Source organism: Magnolia sinica, chromosome 13 (genome assembly GCF_029962835.1).
Source record: "Magnolia sinica isolate HGM2019 chromosome 13, MsV1, whole genome shotgun sequence".
In the NCBI taxonomy this organism is placed as follows: domain Eukaryota; kingdom Viridiplantae; phylum Streptophyta; class Magnoliopsida; order Magnoliales; family Magnoliaceae; genus Magnolia; species Magnolia sinica.
This window is the reverse complement of record NC_080585.1, coordinates 2,878,479-2,893,155: the sequence shown is the minus strand read 5'-3', so window position 1 is coordinate 2,893,155 and position 14,677 is coordinate 2,878,479. Positions and strand designations below refer to the sequence as shown.

General features: G+C 40.4%; 2 protein-coding genes across 4 annotated transcripts; one reads left to right on the top strand and one right to left on the bottom strand.

Annotated features, from left to right (window-relative positions):
* Positions 1-3,602: 3,602 nt before the first annotated feature.
* Positions 3,603-6,289, top strand: LOC131222425 (glucan endo-1,3-beta-glucosidase 8-like). Its single transcript, XM_058217483.1, has 2 exons — positions 3,603-3,988; positions 5,018-6,289. The coding sequence occupies exons 1-2, from the start codon at positions 3,642-3,644 to the stop codon at positions 6,162-6,164; spliced, it is 1,494 nt and encodes a 497-aa protein (XP_058073466.1). The 5' UTR covers positions 3,603-3,641; the 3' UTR covers positions 6,165-6,289.
* Positions 6,290-9,652: 3,363 nt separating this feature from the next.
* LOC131222424 (transcription termination factor MTEF18, mitochondrial-like) lies at positions 9,653-12,020 on the bottom strand. Of its 3 annotated transcripts, none has more exons than XM_058217480.1 (2): positions 11,867-12,020; positions 9,653-11,755 (listed from the first exon to the last, which is right to left on the bottom strand). In XM_058217480.1, exons 1-2 carry the CDS (start codon positions 11,903-11,905, stop codon positions 10,001-10,003), a joined length of 1,794 nt encoding a protein of 597 aa, XP_058073463.1. In that variant the 5' UTR covers positions 11,906-12,020; the 3' UTR covers positions 9,653-10,000. The 3 variants fall into 3 exon arrangements, with proteins under 3 accessions (XP_058073463.1, XP_058073465.1, XP_058073464.1); XM_058217482.1 differs by having other exon boundaries at positions 9,653-11,715; positions 11,867-11,996; XM_058217481.1 differs by having other exon boundaries at positions 9,653-12,008.
* Between the last annotated feature and the right edge of the window lie 2,657 nt (positions 12,021-14,677).

The window sequence follows — 14,677 nt, the reverse complement described above, 5'->3', positions numbered from 1 at the left end:
AACTTGAAGCAACAAAAGATTCGGCCAATACTTGTGTCTTAAATACATTTCCTTCCCTTTTCTAAAACCCACATTAGACCACTTTTAGATGTTATTATAAGGTAATGATGTGAGTAATGAAAGAAGATGCAAAAGCTAAAGAAGAAACGGTCACATGCAATCCAATGCATGTTAATTACCTGTGATGTGTATCCAGACTGTTCATCTGGTGCAAATCCTCAAAAGGAATCGTGCATCCCGAGAATCATCCCTATCAAAAATTCAGGTGGATGGCATCATAGGAAGCAAAGTATAATCATGCCTATAGAATATAAATCAGTTGTTGTGGCCCACCTACATTTCCCAGTGGCGTAAGCTTCATTTTTTCACTTGATCCTGGTGGGACGCGCCTGATGACTGGGTTGGATGACATATAAACAACACGATGTACCCAACATTCCATCTCGAAGTTTCTTTAGCGACCGTCCCCTTCCGAAGGTCCCTCATTTTCCCTTTAATGTAGCCCACCAGAGTTATGGGTTAGACTGGATTTTGGAACCTAGGCCTAAGATTGGGTGGGGATCACATCTAATAATGGATGGGATGGATGGCACTCACACATCACAATGGACCCCATGCAGCTCAAACGAATGGTAATGACCATGGGACGAATTCACTGCTCCTATGGCTGACCTACGATCACTAGTGATTCTGGCTTCATGGAGGCAAGTTCCAGACTGCAATCCGAACTGAGGACGGGTTTTTGTAATTAGCTCACTCTCGCAGGATCGCTACTTCCATTGGTCTGATGCCAATGGCCATAGACAGACCACGCCCGAAAATATAGAGAGAAGGTAGCTGTCAATCTTGGGCCTACATTCAAAGACCGCAACCCGAACAATTATGATTTCTCCCCATCAAGGTCAATACCAATGTGTTCATCGACGTCGGAGCTATACAGCCAGTGGTCTGGAATCTGGATCACTGAACAACGGCCCACTTTTAGTAAGCTAAAATGGAATTTTATTGTGCTTATCTTCAGGTCTAAGGATCATACAGTGCCTTCAACTTTCTTGGATAACTTCTGCATCCTATGGCTGTGGGAAAACACAAAGAAAAGCAGCAGAAGAAAAGGCAAATGCAGACGTAGAATCACGGTGGAAAGTCGCAAGAGGGATTCTTTCTATCTTCACTAGGCCAAAAGCTAATGCTCCTCCAATGGTATGGGACTTTGTACACAAATCAAATGGATGGTTGCTTCGATTCTAATCTATGACACATGGCAAATCTATCACCCCATTTAGGTGGGACCCAAAAAAGATGTGGGTTACTGATGAATTATACCATAGAAAAAAGAAAAGAAAAGAAAAAGTGTGAGGCCCACACAATGCATGCATGAAATCCAACCCTTACATCATATGTGCCAGTGCATGTTATCCCTAGGGCCCAAAAATCTGGCTGATCCATGAATCAGGCAGGTCACACCACAGGCAACAAGTTGGGAGAGAACGCCCACCCTTGGTTTTTGTGGAGGGCCCACCAGGTTTTATATATAAAATCCAGACCATTCAGACCCCTCATCTGGTCTGGATGAAGGGCTAAGACAAAAATCAGGCGATTTCAAAATTCGGACATGCTCCTGTGTAAATCAAGGGTGAGTGCCCCCTCTACCCACTTGAGTGTTAAGGCTGATTTTTGGTACCTAAGGCTAATATGAGGTGACACATCTGATGGCCTTCATACATCACACGGCCCCAACATATGCCTCATTCCGCGATAAGCTTACCCTGTGTGTGCGAATGCTGTTATAATAGATCATGCATGCATAGTGTATTATAGCATCCTCCTGCAAAAATCAAAGAATAGATTACATTTTAAATAATAAAAAAATCATGGAAACTCAATCAACAATCAGAGTATAGAACCATAGTTCAGATCAATAAAAATAGCAATCTGCAACACAAATGACCCATAACTCGGATTTGTGTGATTTGGAATAAAATAGGGGGCCGGCGATTTTCAAGTAACAACGGTTTAGATCAAGCTACATGCATGCTCATGTCTGCAATGGACGTGTGCATGTGAATGATAATAACAAATACTCTGGGAGAATTCCAAATGCATCAAATAGGCAGCAGTCCAAATAAATAACCCAAGATCAAAACTAAAAATGCCACTAGATATAGAAACTATCAAGATTTTCCGATGTGCAGAATAGAAAAGATCTTGATGGTCTTTTAATGACCAAAATGCCCTTTCCAAGTTGTCCTGTGTGTACGTGGATCCTCAGAGGTCATGACACAGAACGCCCACTTGAGCAAAGGTGAGCTTGTCTCATTTTCTGTTAAATCCCAATAAATATGGGATAAAAAGAAGAATTTATTAATTAAAAGTAGCTGCCACTTCATTGCAAGATAACTCCATTCGCAAAGGTGATCCATATTAAGAGCATAGTTCAACAACCCGAAAGCTCATCTCGACTCAATGTCCAGCCAGGTCAGCTCAACTTGAAGACTCAACTTCATATTATAATTTTATTAAATTAATATGAATATCTAAGTAATAATAGCTATTTAAAACTGTTGTGAATATTAAGACTGACAAAAAATGTCAAAAATCAAGTGCATGTGGCTTATCGGCACCTACGAAAGGTTGGGGGTTCGAACCTAACACTCCTCCTTGTTCTTTTTCTTCTGAAATGCAAACACCCAACGACTGACTCAGTTTGAGTCAAGCTCACCGCAAGTTTTGTGGTAGCAGTGCAACTCGGGTAGGTTGGGTTGAGGATCAACCCGAGCTCAACCCAACCTGCAACCTAACCCGACCCAAATTCCAACCCAATGTGCTAAACCTGAACCCAACCTGAAGTCCTCTACACTTGACCCAATCCAAACCAACCCAACCAAAATACATGTGATTATTCCCAACACAACCTAACCTGACCCGAATTTGCTCAACCTGAACCCAACCCGAATTCAAATTGGGCTAGCATTTTCCAACCCAAACCCAACCTAAGGACCTTGACAACCAGGCCCAACCCAATCTGAACTTTGGGTCAATTGGGTTCAGGTTAACCAGAACCCAAGTTGCAGCCCTATTTCATGGTGACTCAACTCAAAAATCTCGTCAAGTTGACTTGGCCAAGTTTGAAGTCGAGCCACTGACTTTTAGAATTACGATTAGGAGCACCATTTAATTGAAAGACTTATTTGCCACTGCCATTTCTCAGACTCCGAGTGCGCTGCACTCATCCTTCTAAAAGTACAGGGGTAAGACCGGCCATCTTTCCAAAGCCGAACATTTGGGCATGATCTCTGTCCCTTTGTGTTTATGAAAGGTTGTATAGAAAACAGATAAGGTAAGGTAGATTCAGTTGAGTGGTAACTGAAAAATAACCATAAATCAAATTACAATCCCCTTTAAAATGACTGCCTTTTCTTTTTCTTTCTTGGAGACTTTATCCACTTCAAAAGCTCTCAAAAGCTGCCTTTCCAAGAACAAAAAAAGCCAACCCCCCTATGTATAAATACCACGCCATGCATGAAAACAATTCCCCCCTCCCCACCTTCTTTCTTCCCCTCTGAATACAACATAGAGAGAGAGAGAGAGAGAGAGAGAGACACACACACACACACACACACACACACAGAGCTGAGCAAGAGATGGCAGCAGAAGCAACAGAACTCAGATGTCTCCATCTTCTATCTGTTATCATCATTGCAATGGCCATGCATGCCAATTGCATTGGGGTGAACTGGGGGAAGATGGGAACGCACCGCCTCCCAGATGAGATGATAGTTCAGATGCTGAAGGACAATGGGTTTGACAAGGTAAAGCTGTTTGATGCTGATGAGAGCAGCATGAAAGCTTTGAGTGGGAGTGACCTTGAGGTTATGGTTGCCATACCGAACTACATGTTACAAGCGATGAGTGATGATCCTGGCGTGGCCAGTGACTGGGTTGCAGCGAATGTGACTAGATATAGCTATCCCGGAGGAGTAAACATCAAGTTCAGTAAATCATGTTCCCTCTTTCTCCTGTTCTTTGTTTTATTTTCAGAGTGCTAGCTTCGCCCTTTTTCATCTCTTTGATTTGGATTTCTTTTCCAGTCTTTATGCATTCACTATCTTGCCTGTTCCAAACTATGTTTCTTTTGTTTCTGTTATTTCACACTCTTTTTTTTTTTTTTTTGCTGAATTGGGTTTCTCCTTTCTTTTTCCTGTTTTTGCTTGAATTGACTTAGCCTTTTACTCTCTTTGAAATGGTTGTTTATTCTGTTTTCTTTTACTCTCTCCTTTCTTTTGAAATGGGTTTCCTCTTCCTCTTCTTTCTTTTGAAATGTTTTCTTCAGTTTCTTTCAAAATCCACGTCTTTTTCGTTTTAACAAATATCAGAACAACAATAGAGAAACTTGGAACTCAGAAATTAGCACTGAAATTTCCAAGATTATCTCAGGTAGGGTCAACGAGTATGACAAATGACCAAGCAGATCATTGACTTTACTAATTTTTCAAATATTGGAGCTTGAACTCCATGCTAGAAATTTGCTAAACCAAGTCAGCTAGACCGAATTCTGAGTCGATCAATAAATTTTTTAACAAAAGCACTAAGAGAAATTACTTATTTTCCTTTTTATTGATTGAGATCAAGTGGTTTATTTTTTCTTCAGGAAGGTTTCACGGACCAAGCCATGCTTGGGTTATTGAACTCAGTCATCTTCAAGCATGTTCCTTTTTCATCTTCCCAACTCAGTGCTTGTCCAAGCACCTAACCTAGAAACTAGAAGGTTTAAACCTTTTATATGAAAGTCAGTGACTCAGGGAGGTTAAGGGGACTCTTATCCATTGCATTAATGGATTTATATAGCTTTCTTTTTTCTTCTTAATAAGATGCAGAGCCAACTTGGGTTGGCCTCAGATAAATCAAACTCAAGTTTCTATGTTTCCTAGTTTTGAGTTGGGTACGAATCCCTAAGTTTTTTGAAACTGCAGTTAAAACATAATCAATTACTGATTAAAAGTGAACAATCAATTTGCAGATATGTTGCAGTTGGCAATGAGCCGTTCCTACAGACCTACAATGGCTCCTTCTTGAATATCACTCTGCCAGCTTTGCAAAATGTTCAGAAAGCCCTTCACAAAGTAGGGCTAGGAAGACAGATAAAAGTCACCGTCCCCTTCAATGCTGATGTCTACAATTCTCCATTGTCAAACCCAGTTCCATCAGCTGGCGATTTCCGATCGGATATCCGAGAACTCACAATCCAAATTGTTGAATTCCTCTCAGAAAACAACGCACCATTCACTGTCAACATCTACCCATTCCTCAGCCTCTATGGCAATGACTACTTCCCCATGGACTATGCTTTCTTTGATGGCACTAACAAGCCCATCAAGGACGGGAACACCATCTACAATAATGTATTTGATGCCAACCTTGATACCCTCATCTGGGCCTTGCAGAAAGCTGGATACCCCGACATGCCCATCCTTGTAGGAGAAGTTGGTTGGCCCACGGACGGCGATAAGCATGCAAATGTCGACAACGCCAAGAGATTTAACCAGGGGTTGCTTCGCCATGTTTTGAGTGGTGAAGGGACCCCGATGAGAAGCAGTAAGATCCATGTGTATCTTTTCAGTCTGATAGATGAGAATGCAAAGTCCATCGACCCCGGAAGCTTCGAACGGCACTGGGGCATCTTTGAGTTCGATGGAAAACCCAAGTACGAATTAGATCTATCAGGTCATGAAGAAAACAAGGCTCTGAGGGCTGCAGAGGGTGTAGAGTACCTACCTAGACGGTGGTGTGTTCTGGACCCAGATGCAACTGATCTAGCAAAGCTTCCAGACAGCATAACTTATGCCTGCACATTCTCTGATTGCACTGCTCTGGGTTACGGATCTTCTTGTAACCACCTGGGTGTTGATGGGAATGCTTCCTATGCATTCAACATGTATTATCAGGTGGGGAACCAGCAGACTGTTGACTGTGTTTTTTCAGGATTGGCAATGGTGACTGATCAGGATCCAACAGATGGAACTTGCCGGTTTCCAGTAATGGTTGCGTATAGTTCCTCCACGACATGGAATAGATTGAGGAATAAGTTACCAGCAGTAGTTGGGGTGATCATGGTGTTCTTTTTCCTGATAGAATACCAAAGAGATGTTGGTGTCTTTGTGTTGTGACACCAAGTAAATCCTGTAGTGTTTTATAGATCGATTATCGTTTAGAAAGATCGTTTGTTTCGAAGTTGACCAGCTTTTGTGTATTATGTGCAAATAAGACCAATATTAGGGTGAGCAATTTTCAATATCCTCCTTTTTACAGGAATAAACCAATATTGTTAGAGTAACAGTGTATGTAACAGCCACCACCATTACCTTTACAATACGGGCTGTAACAACCATTACGGTTTCTTTTTCTATTGAAAAAAAAAACCCCAAAAAACATGTATCAGACTCGTAATGGACCGTTACGCCTTTATGGGGGGTGTAACAAGCCATTATGGGGGCTGTAACGGCTGTTACGGGTCATTTTTTCCATAATGGCCATTACAACCATAATGACCCCATAATGTGTAACGGTTGCCACCATTACCTTTACCTAACGGCCTTTATGGCCCTGTAACAGCTGTTACGGCACACCATGCACTAGACAATTCTGAGCGAGTATTGTACCCATGTCCAACACCTCAAAACAAATGACATAATGTGATCTGGCTGAGAAGGGTCTGGGCCATTTGGCTCTTTGAATCGAGAATTCCATACCCTTACTCTAATTTCTGAATATTAATAAAATGTCCATTATCTTCTTTTTGAAAAAAGGGCACATAAGCTATAATTAGTGGTATCTTTCCAGATCTGAACCCAACCATTCTTCAAAATAAATTATTAGAAAATCCAAAACCGTGGTATATGACCTATCTCTGCAGAAATCAAAACCCAATTCAAATAAACTGCTCAAACCCATATACATGGATCAAAATTCAAACCACATTTTTTTTCAACTTTTGGATCCTTTTTATCTTCTCGTGTTTGGACTTCAACTCTCAGAAAACTTCATCACTTGGGAAATCTTCTGATAAACAAAGAATTGTTGAAACGGAAAAGGGAAACTGAAAAACATTAGAAATAGATGAGGGCAAGGAGAAAGTAACATAGAAATTTATTAAAAAAAAAAAAAAAAAAAAAACAGAGAGAGGAGAAGAAGATAGAAAAGAAACTGACAAGGTCCTTCATTCTCTTGGCAAGGTTTTCAATTCTCCGGTGAAGTTCACACAGTCGCATCAAAGGATAGATCTGTCAGTTTTGGGATTAAGGTTTTGCCAGGATCACTCTAAACTACTAAATGACAGAAATACTTTTTCAAGTTACTCGACTTGTCCCAGACTTGGTCATATTTGCAAACCCACTTGATGAGTCTTTTGTGTTTTCCTTTAAAAACTCGATGGAAATGAGTTTCTTGTGGAGGCCACTCAAAATCCAATCAAGTTAATTCGATGAGTTTTAAAACCATGCTTCATCTTGAGCCTCTCAAAATGTTGTTGTGTAGTCCTAGCCTAGTAAGCCTGCACATTGGACAGTCACTAGAACTCTTCAGCTAAGACATTTTCCCCATGAAATGGTCAAATTATTAGAACAAGGTCTCTTGAAGAAACAAATACAAGCAAATGCAGATTTCCTTGCAATAACAAACAACAGATGAATGAAACAGGAGGGACAAAAATCTCACATTTTGAACAAACTCTATAAGCGATTCAGGCAATATCCTCAATGAAAATAATAATAATAATACAAAAAAAAAAAAAAAAAAAAGGATGTGAATGTACATTTACCTGGTTTGCGATTCAGTACTTGTCGAAATCGTGACATTGCTAGAGATTAAGACATCTTTAGGAAACAAATACAATTAGGCAACCAAACCATACATCATACACTAGCTAGTAGGACGTGCATGACCACATTAAACAAGCTTGAATTTAAAACATCAGTTATTAAAACAAAAACAGAAAACATAAAATGCACTTTTGTCTACTCTTCAACTGCTTCCTTCTTTTCCATTCTCTTTTGCATTGGAATTGGGTTTCTTTTTGTGATTGTGCTTTTTCTGTTTTTGAATTTGGTTGGTTCTTTTTGTAGTTTTCTTCTTTCACTCAAAATGGTTACTTCTTCCTCATGTTCTTTTTGGCTTTTGAATTACGTTTATAGTTTCTCTTTCTTGAAATCACTGGCGTTTCACAATCAACAGCTACCCTTCCTCAGCACTATGAAATGAATCCAAATGGACTTTGCACATTCTTCAACAGTGTTAAACGAACTAAATGAAGAGAAAATGCAAGAAATTTATATTAAGTGAAGGACTAGGGCACTCTTACTAGATTGAAGCTCCCATAAGGTGTTACATTGCTTGCACACACTCCACACTAGAGTAGAATCATGGATGACTTGAGCCACTTTATGTGGATAGGAGTTAGAACTCAAGTTTCTACAATTATCTGATGTGGGATTAAACTCAATAAACATAAGAATAAAAGGTTAATAAAAGGTTGAGTTTGTATTCTCAACAACAACTCCATTGAATCTTCTCTTAAAATAATAGGGAATAGTTCAACTCAATAACCATCGAGCCACCAAACCATCAGGCGTGTGCAAAATACTCTCAAAGACAAAGGGCAATATTGCACAATAACTGAGTGAACTAACTTAGCTGAGTTTATGGGAATACACACACAATGGCATGTGAAGGCAAAAGTGGAATGCTACACAATAGGTGAGTGAACTACACCTTCAACAAATAACAAAGACCTAAAAAAGGAAGAAGCGAGCAACAGAGAAGGAAAACTACACCTTTGACAAATAACAAAGACCACTTGGGTGTGTTGCATTTATGGGGATGCTTCCTCAGGGTCCTGTTTGGGTGTACCCAGAATGAGAATACAATTGAATGTGCATTAGTGCATGCTCATTTGCATAGATGGGCCCATTTGGTCATCCTGCAAAATGCTGACAGCAGGATGCACCTAAAGTTCCCATCGAAAAAATGCACCCCAGAATGAGAATGGAATTATATTGGGCATTCTCATTCTGAATGATGGATGATCCAAACTGGCTCTATGCTTTTCAACATGTTTTATGAGGCAGGAGGTGGGTGACTGTGTTTTTCCACTGGCAATGGTAAGTTATTTATTGTGCTCCTCTGCAGCCCACAGATAGGTGAGATAAAGCCTGAAAGTGTATTATTTGGTTGATTATTGTGCTCTTGGTCTTTTGTTTCAATGTGGCAAGCCTTTCAGGGACAGAAGTTCTTCCTTGGCATGGAATTCAGTTTCCCCAGTAGTTAGCTTACTCTCCACGTAGAAATGTCAATTTCATTAGAAGCAATACATCTTCAAGAACCTCATGCCATGACTAAGAACTAATATTGAAAACCTACTTTAAGAAAAATGATTACATGTAGCATAATAGAAAGATGAAGAAATTAAGAACACGCCTGATTTGCAGTTTAGTTTCTCAACAGGGGCTGGATGTTGCTTGTATTCCCAATTAAGTTAAGCAATGAATAGCCTTGATTCTCAATAACTGGCTAGTAACTTCCTGAGAAAGGGTTGCTTACATATGCTCATTTCAAAAGGCACACACAAGCACCCTGCACATGTAAACATGGCACAAGCATGTGAGATCTACACAAATCATCAATTGGTCCATGGCTCCTAGCCCAAGAAATGTTCAATCCACTCATCAGGACAACACTCGTACACATAAAAAAGAAAAGGTTAAAATAGGATAAGGAACAATCCAGATTCAATTTATATGTGTCCCGGATAATTGGACAAGCAAACTGTTGGTCCTGCCTAGTGAAAGGCTAAGATCTTGCTCATGTGTCATGCTGCCACATGCAGGGTGGATGTCTTGGTGTTTGATATGCACATCTGCGAGTGGCATTCCTCTAATTTCCTAGCAAGCAAGGAAAGTTATGCAAAATTGTTAACTATTTTCAATTATAGAAACTTCAAGGAAACGCTTCAGTATGAAGATAATTCTGTCTGGAACCTTTTCCAAACCTCAGGACCTTCTGGGTGAAGACTTACAAACTGTCTTACAAATATCTTATCCGAACACGCAAGGATAGTGCTTAAGGCCAACATGGGCCTTGCCATTCCTTCATCCTTGAGCCAGTTGTACATCGAGAATCTCAATTTGACCCTCTCCATAGTATAAGCCATATAGGCAGGGAAAGCCACTAACGACTCCAAGGGGTAACCAAGACCGTTTACAAGAAAATCAATCTTCTTCTCAATCACACTTCTCGACTGGTTTAGAACCTGTGGAGCAGTTTTGATCATTCTGGAAACGTCGTTCCGATTCAAACCCACTTTCACAAGACAGTCGAATCTCTCCTGAAGTTCGTCACCTTTTCCACGGAACACCTTTAGCGCTTTCTTCATCTCATTTGAGTTCTCGACAAAACCCAAATTCACCAGGAATGCAGTCCGCTCCGTCAAAGACCTTTGATCCTCACCAGAGCTCGGCAAAGGAGTGACCTTCGACCCCAAAACCCAATTCCTTAACTGATTAGGATCCTCCTTTATAATTCCACATAACCGCTTCTTCCCAATGTTCAAATTCGAGAGCACACTCTTCGGACTCTTCAAAGAACACGAGCCTAAAACATGCAGGTGAGTGTGCATGATTTTTACGATCTCTTCAACCTCCATTTCAGAATAAAGAAAAAATAACAAGCTTTGCCTCAAATTGCGGATGGAACTACCGGATTGAACTCGAGGCAACTTCGAAAACAAGCTCATGATTTCATTCATTTTGATTCCCAATTTCAAGATTACTGCAATCAGCAAAAATGAATTCTTCCCTGAACCTTCTAGCAAAAATTCAGGATTTTTTACAAACAAACTCCGTAGTTCTTCCTGATTCTGCCCCATTTCGGTAAAGAAGCGCAGCACTATGAGGATTTTGCTCCAATTATACGAATTCTTCTCAGATAAACACCCACAAATCCAGTTATTTTCAATTCCCAAACCCTCCAACTCCTCCAATACCTTAACAAAATCCCTATTAACGCCCCCAATCAAAAGAGATGGGCTAGAAGCAACAAGGTGAATAACATTAGACTTACTCAGACCCAGTTCTTCATAAGCCCGGATTTTCAAACCCAACAACCTGCACTCATACCCAAAAATTTCAGCCGCTTCCTTATAAATCTTACCAATCTTATTACACGGAATTCCGTAATTACACAGCTCATGGAAATTTTCAAGAAGGAGACTGTCGTCGATAAGAAACATCAGATCACGGGGAAGAAAGGAAGGGACTTCAGACGGATCCAATCCCAGGCTCTCCAAGAATGGCTCGAATTCATTGATGGGATGGTACCGAAAGAACCGGGTCAGCGACTGCTCAACCTCTTGCAGGTTATCAACTCGTCCGAGGAGCTTATGGAGGAAATTCGGTGAGTTCTTGCTCATGTTCTCGGCGTCTGTGAATTGGTAGCCTCTGGTGCAGTGTAGGTAGTCCAAGAGAGCAGCTTGCGCTCGGGTACGGATAGCGCGGGTGATTTTGGTCATGGTTTGAGGACCGGGTGCGGGGCCTGCCTCAGTCACCGTGGCATTTGCTGTGTGAAGCGCTCTATCGCTGTAATGAAATGGGATTTTTGCAGTGTGGATAGTCCTAATATTGTGGAAATTTGGAGGTTTCAATAATTTCAGGTGTTTTTCTGCAAAAACTGAAGAAACCCATTTGAGAATGGATTGTGTCTTGAGTTTCTGGAAATGGGTCATAGCGATTTACATGAGATCTACAGCAGAGAGATGAAAAGAGAACGAAAAAGCTGATATCTTCAAGCAGAAAATAGCCGTTTGGGTCGATTTTCTCACCTTAGATTTTCGTGGGGTCATTGGGATTTTTACTTCCATCAGAGAATCTCAAGATCTTGAAATGCTTGGATTGTTGGTTTTGAGATGGGTGATACCATTAGAGGGAGTTCGTCTGGTGGCTCTCTAGCGCAAGGGATTTTGAAAAGCATTCAAGGTCTCGTTATGAAAGATAAGGAGAAATTTACGACTGTGGACACCACCTTTTATCCATTGGATATTCTTGAAACAATGCAAACTTAACATACTCACTTAGACCTCCTCGTACGGACGATAAATTCCTGGACGAAAATACCCCTTCTTTTCACAGAAACGGATTGGCTACTCCGCCTGCCAACCGCCAATGGCGGATCGACGTGGTCTGTGGGCCCCACCATGATTTATGCTTTTCATCCATGCTGTCTATATATTTTTCCGGATCATTTTATGGTATGAGACAAAAAATGAGGTATATCCAAATCTTAAGTGTACCACATTACAGGAAACAGTGTTGAATGAGCATCAACCATTAGAAATCCTCCCCCATCTAAGTTGGGGCCTACTGTGATGTTTGTGAGAAATCTTTCCCGTCTAAGTTCATTCATAGGGTCACAAAGACCTAGATGAAGAGGAAAAACAAATTTCATAATAATCCAAAACTTCATTAACCTCTTAAAGGGTTTCAATGGTAGACGTTCAATTCCCCACTGCCTTTTACAGTGTGGTCCAATTGATAGTTAGATCTATCTTATTTTTTTTCTCAAGCCTTAATATGAGCTCACCAAATAGATGGATGGTTTGGATATAACACGGACATCATGATGGGACCTACAAAGCAACCTAACCAAAATAAAAATAAAAAAAAGCCATAGACAGCCGCGGCACTGCCGCCGGTGCCACGGCTGTCTGGTATTTTTTCATTTTTTTTATTTTTTTAATCAAAGAGAACTTTTTCTCTCCTACATTTTTCTCTAATACATAATTATGTAAATATGTATATATAAGTATATAAAAATATTTTTCTATCTTTTAATTCATTTCTTTATCTATTTATTAAGCAAATATATCTCTTAAATTAGAATGTTGATTTTTCTTTTTTTTTTACACATGCACACACACTCTCATGCACTCACACCAGTGAAATTTCACCACGTATGGATACTCGAACGCTTGACCAGGTGTTGAAACTCCTAAGAGTCTACCACCCGAGTAAAAGTAAGAATCCTAAACTAGCGGGGCAAGCATGAAATTAGCAGGTCAAGCATGTAAATGGTGGAAATCATTATGCCCACTGTTGGGCCCACTATGGTTTCAATGGTGGAAATCATTATGCCCACTGTTTCCCGTGGTATGATCCACTTGATCTTTTGATATGCTTCAATTTGGGGCTAAACCACTAAAATTAGATGGAAAAACGAATGGATATATCTCAATTTTTGTCTCATACCACAAACTAGAAAATCAACGGGGGAAACATGAAAAGCAGTGGGGCAAACTGAAATATGAACAGGGCAAACTAGAAAAACAGCGGGGCAAACTAGAAAATCAGCGGGGGAAACATGAAAAGCAGTGGGGCAAACTAGAAAATCAGCGGGGAAAACATGAAAAGTAGCGGGGCAAACTAAAAAAACAGCGGAGCAAACTGAAATATGAGAGGGGCAAACTAGAAAATCAGCGGGGGAAACATGGAAATCAGCGGGGGAAACATGAAAAGCAGCGGAGCAAACTAGAAAATCAACGGGGAAATATGAAAAACAGCGGGGCAAACTAGAAAAACAGCGGGGTAAACTGAAATATGAGCGGGACAAACTAGAAAATCAGGGGGTGAAACATGAAAAACAGCGGGGGAAACATGAAAAACAGCGGGGCAAATTAGAAAATCAGTAGGGGAAACATGAAAAGCAACGGGGCAAACTAGAAAAACAGCGAGGCAAACTGAAATATGAGCGGGGCAAATTAGAAAATCATCGGGGGAAACATTAAAATCAGCAGGGGTAACATGAAAGGCAGTGGGGGAAACTAGAAAATCAGCGGGGGAAACATGAAAATCAGCGAGGGAAACATGAAAAGCAGCGGGGCAAACTAGAAAATCAGCGGGAGAAACTGAAATATGAGAGAGGCAAACTAGAAAAACAGCGGGGCAAACTGAAATATGAGCGAGACAAACTGAAATATGAGCGGGGTAAACTATTTAATTTTGCTGATGAATTTGGAACTTTGAACATCTTTTCTTTAAGAGTAATGATCTCCTACACCCGGCTGAAAATGAGAGAAAATTCATCAGCTGAAAATCAAAGATAGCGAAGAAAAATTCCTCAATTTCAAGAGAAAATGAAAACAAATCAAAGCTCATGTAAAGAAAATACCTGGAAAATGCCAACAGAGAGAAAGAAGAGGGTTTGGGGCTTTGAGGCGCAGCGAGAGCAAGAACAAGAGTTGAGGGTTTGGGGCGAAAGAACGGTTTGGGATTGGAGGTCGAGCACGAATTATGAGAGACCTTTGAAGGAAGTTGGGATGCTAGGTGGGGCCCACTGTGATGTTTGTGAGGAATCCACATCGTCCATCCATTTTGAGAGATCATTTTAGGACATGAGACCAAACATGAGGTGGATCTAAAACTCAAAGTGGGCTACACAAGAGATGAGAAATCCACACCGTCCCTTTTTCTATATTTAGAATGGTTTATAATAGTTCCAAATTTGGAATAACTTAAAACCATTCCTAAATCAAAGATAGAACCGTTCTAAATTTGCAATTTTGGTGTAGTGACAAAATTATCTGTATACCAAGAGTCATACTAGGAGGCCCTTATCTCTCTTTTAAGATTTTACAAAC

Bases quoted from the DNA above. Each gene is read 5' to 3' on its own strand.
- LOC131222425 (XM_058217483.1), top strand. From the start codon at position 3,642: ATGGCAGCAGAAGCAACAGAACTCAGATGTCTCCATCTTCTATCTGTT. The intron at 3,989-5,017 runs GTTCAGTAAATC...ATCAATTTGCAG, and splicing joins CCCGGAGGAGTAAACATCAA to ATATGTTGCAGTTGGCAATG.
- LOC131222424 (XM_058217480.1), bottom strand. From the start codon at position 11,905: ATGGAAGTAAAAATCCCAATGACCCCACGAAAATCTAAG. The intron at 11,756-11,866 runs GTGAGAAAATCG...ACCCATTTCCAG, and splicing joins TGACCCCACGAAAATCTAAG to AAACTCAAGACACAATCCAT.